This window comes from Lissotriton vulgaris, chromosome 1_1 (assembly GCF_964263255.1).
Source record: "Lissotriton vulgaris chromosome 1_1, aLisVul1.2, whole genome shotgun sequence".
Lineage (NCBI taxonomy): Eukaryota > Metazoa > Chordata > Amphibia > Caudata > Salamandridae > Lissotriton > Lissotriton vulgaris.
This window is the reverse complement of record NC_141685.1, coordinates 1,907,749,825-1,907,757,185: the sequence shown is the minus strand read 5'-3', so window position 1 is coordinate 1,907,757,185 and position 7,361 is coordinate 1,907,749,825. Positions and strand designations below refer to the sequence as shown.

The 7,361-nt window shown below is 49.7% G+C and overlaps 1 protein-coding gene across 1 annotated transcript; it reads right to left on the bottom strand.

The window, feature by feature from the left end:
• Positions 1 to 517: 517 nt before the first annotated feature.
• DUSP6 (dual specificity phosphatase 6) lies at positions 518 to 6,597 on the bottom strand. Its single transcript, XM_086919536.1, has 3 exons — positions 5,341 to 6,597; positions 3,155 to 3,595; positions 518 to 1,804 (listed from the first exon to the last, which is right to left on the bottom strand). Exons 1-3 carry the CDS (start codon positions 5,741 to 5,743, stop codon positions 1,497 to 1,499), a joined length of 1,152 nt encoding a protein of 383 aa, XP_086775662.1. The 5' UTR covers positions 5,744 to 6,597; the 3' UTR covers positions 518 to 1,496.
• Between the last annotated feature and the right edge of the window lie 764 nt (positions 6,598 to 7,361).

Sequence of the window (7,361 nt, the reverse complement as noted above, 5' to 3'; positions counted from 1 at the left end):
TTACTGGAGTAACCTACCAGGCAGGTCACGGTCACTTTGGTAATCAGACAGATGTGACGTCACGGCACCTGTGATAAAAGTTCGGTAACTTTAACCAAAGTGAAACGTGTTAAAAGCAATGCACTGTTGGGTCTAAGGTGAAGTAGTGGGCTTTTAGAGACGGATTTAGAAAGCCCCACTGTACAAAGTCCATACCCGAAATAAATCCCATTATGTGGTTTGGAAATGAGGTACTGAAAAAAAAATGTCATTAGAGGAATTCACTTTTTAGAAAATATACACTAATGAGGCTGACTCGTTAAGGGTGTGGATTCCCCGGCAGAGCCAGCTACTTGCGATGCTCCCATGGTAAACAAAACCCGCAAGATCGCCCACACTTAGCTGCGGAAACCGCCATATCCGTAGAGTGGTCGGAGTTCTTTGTACTGGAGGGCTTACTTAGTGCTTCATAGCAGTATTAAGGCTCCAAAGCGCTTAGTGAGGAAACGGCATGCTTAAAACACACACAAGTCTTCTCCATAGCCAAAATAATTATTTAATAATAATTTAAGGATTTACAATAATAAATTTCATCCGAAAACTGACACCATAAACAGGAGACGCATAGCTCTTCCCCAAGTAGACAAACACCCGCTGCTTTTCACAAGCATACATTGGAGTACACATGCTCGCACATACTTCCAGTTTTTGTTTTAATAAAAATAGAATTATGTCATATTGCATTTATGGCGAGGCTCCCTGAAAGGTATGCACAAGAGGGAAAACTACGAATGTTATGTGCGCCAATACAAAATATTCAAATCCCTTCCCAAAATAAAATACTGCATTTACAAAGGCTTAGCCAAATTTGGAAACTACATCGGCCAAAATTAAAGAGAAGTAGAAATTTCACAAGTGCTTGCTTTGAGAGAGGAAAAAAAGTAGGACAAAAGTTAAATGAAGGACTGGCGCATTATCTGTACAAAGGAGCAAAATTACAAAATGCAATATTTGAATAAAACGCAAGTGGCTTTCAGCAAGATACAATGCAAGACGTTAATAAGGGTAAAGATTTTACAAACGCAATACTGCAACTGTTCCGTGAACAGAAACACCGGATATGCAGAGCTGCAATCGCAAACCAGTCTTCACTGAAGACACTTATAGCCACAATTTGTCTATATGAAGGCAGTGGTAACTTTCCAGTCGGCGGATACATGGCGTAATGTACGACCAGGTTCACCTGCTTTTTTTTTTGGATTGCCAAGTCCCACTCCACCAAGTAAGCAGCGAGCGATCGATCGATCACAAGGACCACCTTGCGAGCCTCCAAACGCTGAGGGAGAACTCTTGCCTTCCCTCATCCAACGACTAATTTCACGCATGAATAACCTTCTTTTTGTCCCACAGATTGGACTGGGTGCACTAGTTCCGTAATCCGGACAAAACCTTTGACAGCCGCAAAGAGAAGCTTGCTTTGGGAATGATCAACCGTGTGGTACTGGGGGGGCTGCAGCTCACGTGGACTGCAGGGAATCCACCTGGAAGACATTTTGGTTGGCAGGCGTAGTGAAGTAAAGCTGCTGGGCGGGCACGTGATTGTCGCACGGGCTACTCAGGCCCAGGGTCTTCTCAAAGTCCTTGAGTTGCCCCAAGAAGTTAAAGTTTGGGGAGATGTTGGATTTCTTCATTCTGACAATATCGTACGCATCGTTCATGGACAAGTTTAAGCTTTGCATAAGGTAGGCCACTGTGACCGTCACCGAGCGGCTGATCCCGGCCAAGCAGTGCACCAGCACACCGCAGCTTTTGCCCCGAGCTTCGTCTGAAAGAGAGAAACCAGGAAAAACAATGAGCCGGAGAGTAAACAAATGCAAACTTCCACAATTTTAACATAACATCAAATGTATCTCTTTGACTGCAATAGGCATCTTCAAGTCTATAACATGGCAAACTGAGCGCCCAGAAATAGGCTTAGCACTAGCGTTAAACTGGATGTTTTTTCTGCAAACTGGCAAGCTGCAGAACTATTAAATTATTCCCCAGCCCTTGTAACGTTAACAATGGCCACATTCAGGCACTTTACAAGAAAGAGGGCAGTCACAAGGGACGGGCCATTAAAGGGAACAGGATGTCAACATTGCTTGAAAATGGGATCCTTTGTAAGAGGAAAAGCATGACAATGGCCGCAGATTAGTTTCTCTGCGGTTTGCAGACAAAATGTCCCCTGCAGTGCTCAGATTACCCACCCAGCTCCCTGTTACCGGGATCAGAGTTCACGCGGCGGGGGTGCAGCATTTGGATCAGGTTAACAGTTGGGGTTTATCAACTAACTACTACGGTACTGCAGTGGCACAAATCAGATTGTTTTGCGCTTGCGAAAAACTACTCATTTCTCACGATGTGGGCGAAAACACTGGCTTGTTGCTGGCCTAGATGCATTTCTTCAAATTCTCCAAACGCCCAAGCCATTTCTATCAAATAAACCACTACCCTCTCCCCTGTGTACAAATTGAAACAGGTCGCAACAACTACTTCTCACCTAAGCTCCAGAATGGTAGCGGGCAGGTGAGATTCAGTAAGACTCCAAGCCAGGTAAAACGTAAATCTGGACGTCTCTTTCATAGGATAGGCCGTACACAGTGAGGTACAGCCTTGAGATTCTAAATTCTTCACCTCCCCGCTCTACTGCCTCCTTTCTCGATGCCTTTCTGATGGAACCTGCTGCTGCATCAACATGGCCTTCTCTCGCTGACCCTTATGCCAGCGAACATGTTTATCATAGAGGTGGCTATTTCATTTAGTGTCCAAAGCCCGGCTGAGACTCGTGGCATTCATCTTCTACACTAACTGGCTATGATTTTTCTACTTCCCCCAGACTACACCATTGCAGTGAAATGGACCCTCGCCTATGGAATTTGAGTGAGAAACGATTCCATCCACGTTTCTTATTTTAAATATGTTCAGACTTATGCGCACTAGTTCTACTGCTACCATCAATACGCGCATTGCTGACCTCGTACTCCCTTCGCCCTGCACCTGAAGTTCGCCCTGCTCTCAGGAGGGTTCAAAAATGTCTACACATCAATGGAAGAAGGAACCCGGTGAATGAACACTAGGACAAGCTCACCAAACTAGCTAGAACTCGTGCATGGAGTGTGTGTGTGGTACCTACCTATGAAAGAAATGGCGTCGGGGAAGAACTGCGAGAGGTTCTGGCTCCAGTGGTCCGAGATGGGGATCTGCTTGTATCTGAACTCGCCGGCGTTCTCGAAGAGGTTGGGCAGGTTGGGGGTGACGTTCAGGATGTACTTGATGCCGTACTCCTCCAGGATGTCGAGGTTGGTGGAGTCCTTGGCGCAGCCCAGGTACAGGTGCGGCAGGATCTCCACGGGGAAGGAGGGCTGCGGGTTGGACAGCGGACTGCCCTCAGAGTCCGTGGCGCTGATGGGGTCGCGGTCGACGTCCGACTCGATGTCCGACGACGAGTCGGAGCTGATGCGGAGGCCGCCCAGGCCCAGCACGGGCGGAGAGGAGCCGCCGCTGCTGCACGAGCTCGAATCCAGGTTGGTCTCGCAGTGGACTGGGAACTCGGCCTGGAACTTGTTGAAGCCTCCTGCAAAGACAAAAAAAACAAAGATGCTGGTCAGAACTCTTTCAACGCGATGATAAACTCTGGTCGAGCTGGCCACGCACACACTTCTGAACCATACATAGCTACCCCCCAGTTGTGCTGTCCGACACTTGGGGGCGAGTACGTCTGCCATTTGTATTATGCACATTGACTTTATCGCATAACACAGGAATCAAACGTTTCACTTCCCAACACTTTATATTCCTATTGCACCAGGAGGAGCAAATGCAAACATCTGGGGCAGAGATATACATCAAATGAGTACCTATAGATAGAAATGGTTATTTATGATACACCATGCCACAAATGTTGCAAGCATTTAGCAGTTCAGCTCTGTTTCTCATGCGCCACATGACATTCACCCACCAGCTTGCGGCATTTATGAAAGGACCTGGTGTTTAAGAGGAAGTCACAATGCCTAATGTGCCACGTACAGTACATCAAAGGAGGAGGCCCAACCCATGCAGAGAACGTGTAATGTATTCCGGGCGCCCCAGGCAGGAGCAGGAAGCGCCCTGTGAGAAGTTGTTTGCGAGTTAAGGTTACACCTACGGCCTGCAAACCGAGCAGGTATGGCGGAGCCATCCACTGGGAACTGCTCGACACAAACATCTTGGCCTAGTAACTACTACTGTGATCTCAAGATTCGACGAAGTACTGCCAGAAGCGAGGTATCAAGGCCTGAAAACAAAAGGTTAACTGACTGGATACAAAAAAAGAGAGAGAGATCCGATGCTGATGGGAGACGTGCGCAAACCCCCCCTTTTCCAGAGGAAGGTGCGAGGTTCGTGTGATTTGTTGCATACGAAAACAGCAAGGCCATGATGGCTCGCTAATATTTTCTAGAAATACATTGTAAACAGTGCCGTTAAACACCACTGCTGCACGGCACATAAACACAACTATTTTGAGACCAACCTAAACACTTAGAAACACACCAGAGGGGAATGTGTGGGCGGAAGTTCGGGTGTTTTAAACCCGTGTTTTAAATGGTGGTCGTCACTGCCAACAAGAAAGAACACCTAGTGAGCTGGAGGAGGTAATCTTGTCAAGGTAAGATAATGAATCAACATAGGAAAGGCGTCATTCTGGTTTACGGTACAGCGCATGTGTGCCGCACAGTGTCAGCTTCACACTTTAATTAACGTGCCCAACTGATTTTAATGGAGTCTCGCACCTGAGAATCGCATTTCCCCGCTTGGAAGATGTACCGATGGCCCAATAATATCAAACGCCATTTTGTGCACGAAAATAAAACACGCTTTGACGATGTATTCTCTAAAGTAGATTTTGGCCACACATCTCCACCCACCCGGAAAGAAATTAGGGCTGGGAAGGGTCCTTAAAAGGTCAACATGTCTTTTTCAGGGGTTGTCTAATACATAGTTAATGCATAGATGACAGTGGGCGACTCAAACCACTGACCTAAACACGGCTGGCGAGATCAGTTAAGACCCTTTCTTGAACGCGTTATCGTCATCACAGTTATTCACCTGAGACGCCTACACATGTTTAAATGCATGTTTTAATATAGCGCCGATCCGAAGGTATTGGCGCGCTTTACATAAGCACCAGTGACATTACACAAGGACACATCCCAGGAGCACATGCATGCTTTCCAAGGCAAAACGTCGCCAAACGAGTGTCCCTGGGTTCCCCAGCCCCCTCCCCTGGTACTCAGTAATGCACATTCCCCCGAGGGCCCAGGCAGTGGCGCGCGCTCTTACCCTCCAAGAAGAAGGCCCTGCAGCCTTCGTCCTTCAGCCGCTCCATCAGCAGCCCCAGCACGCTGTCTCCGGGGCCGCCGCCGTTCTGGTTGCAGTCGCTGCCCTCGTCGTAGAGCAGCACGGTGTCGGTGCGGCAGCGCCGGCCGAAGCGGTCGCGGTCCTCGGCGCGGGGGAAGAGCGCCCGCAGCGGCAGCTTGCCGCCCCTCAGGCGCCGCAGCATGAGGCCCGGCAGGGCCACGCTGAGCGCCGCCTCGATGTGCGAGGACTCGTAGAGCTCCTGCGGCCGGCAGTCCATGAGCAGCAGCCGCTCGCTGCCCTGCTCCATCTGCTCCTTCAGCCAGGCCGCCGTCTTGCCGCAGCCGCGGCAGCTCGTCATGCCGGACGGGCGCAACTTCTCTAGCATGGGGAAAGGGCGGCGGGCGGGCGGTTGGCGCGGGCTGCAGAGCACGGCTACTGTGGCATGTGCGCGCTGCTCCCACTCAGCGGCAGGCAGGAGGGCCGCTGGCGGGGAGGACGGGCCTCGTCACGGCTGATGGAGGTCCACAGGTCCTCTTTTGAAGGTTTAGGAGGGTGCACGTCCAGGGGAGCTTTGATGTTTTCTTGGAAGCAATTGTGATCGTGCAGTGCAGAGGTTTCTCTCAGAGGTGCTCGCGTGTGGTCTTCACTCTGCAGCGCTCAGTTCTGGATCAGTTGTGATCTCAAGAGTGAAATAAATATATTGTCTCGGTTCTACTCCTTTAAGGCATGTGCACAGATCTGTGTTTTCGTCGGCTGCGGGGTGGAGGCCTTCCGTCTGTAGTTCTCTCGGACGGGATGTTTTTTTTGGCCTGGGCCCTCTGGTCCCTGAGCAAGGAGGCTTTGTTGGCTTGTTGCACCCACTGGCGCGCAACAGTTCTGCTTCTCTCCCTGATCAGCCAGACTTCCGAGATCACTTCATGCCACGAGACCACCCGTTTTCCACAGCAAGTCTCGCAAATCCCGATCCGCGGAGACGTCCGACTTTCTCTTCTTTCCTTCCAGACAACTCAAATCCAATTACCAGTCTGCCGGCTGCCTGCAACTGGGAGGGGGTTCTCAATGGCTCGCGCCCTGCCTGCGAGTCCCCTTCTTCCTCGTGCTTAGCGCTCCCGTCTGTCTCCTCGGGCGCAGGCCTGCTTTTGTTATGCACCAGCGGTACTCCAGGGGCCTTCAGCTTCAGGGAAACTCCGGTGGCAGCTCCGGCTTCAATGGAGACACGCAGAGAGCGCCTCAATGGGTAACCTTCTGTCAGTTCAACCAATCAGGACGTTGTGCTCCTTGTGCGCTGTGATTGGTTGAGCAAAGCAGAAGGTTACCCATTGAGGCGTTGCCGTGGCGACGGAGCTGGCTGGAACAGGTTGTGTTGAATGAATCGGTAATGAGTTTGTCATTCACAAAAAAAAAACCAGAAAGGAATTTCCTCTCTTCGGATCACAGGAAGGAAGGAAGGAGGAGGAGGGGCAGAGTCACCCCGGGCACCAGCAGCTCTTACCCGCCACCCCCTCCCTCCTCCCTAGCTGAAAGTTCACTGCGCCGGAGACACGTTACACAACGTCCCGCTGCAGGCCGGATCTGGCCACACGCTCTGTTTCATTCTCCACACCGCCTCTGCTTGCACGCCTTTATGTACCACTTTCTCCGCCATGATGATTTATCCGATTCTTTTCAGAGGAGAAATTTCTGATTGTTTGGACTACTATTCAGATCCAAATATAACATTAGTGTTTTTATGGTGTACGTTTTGCCTTCTGAAGTGTTTTCAGCCATGAAATCTGACGAGAGCATATTTATGTGCGGTTTTCTATAGGGCGGGCTGCAATGGTTATTGGGGCGCTTTGCAATAGAATAGATCATTACGTTAGAGACAATAATTACACCAGTAATGCATATTGCGTAACAACATATGTTATGAGGTGTAGTATTATGTGTTGGCTGAGAATTCTCTTTGGCATTCTCCAAGTTCATTCTAGGTAGAATCCTTCTACATTCTTTCTCTCGTAGTG

Coding starts and splice junctions, on each gene's coding strand:
- DUSP6 (XM_086919536.1), bottom strand. CDS start 5,743: ATGCTAGAGAAGTTGCGCCCGTCCGGCATGACGAGCTGCCGCGGCTGC. Junction 3,596..5,340: donor CAGGGCCTTCTTCTTGGAGG/GTAAGAGCGCGC, acceptor TTGTCTTTGCAG/GAGGCTTCAACAAGTTCCAG. Junction 1,805..3,154: donor CGACGCCATTTCTTTCATAG/GTAGGTACCACA, acceptor TCTCTCTTTCAG/ACGAAGCTCGGGGCAAAAGC.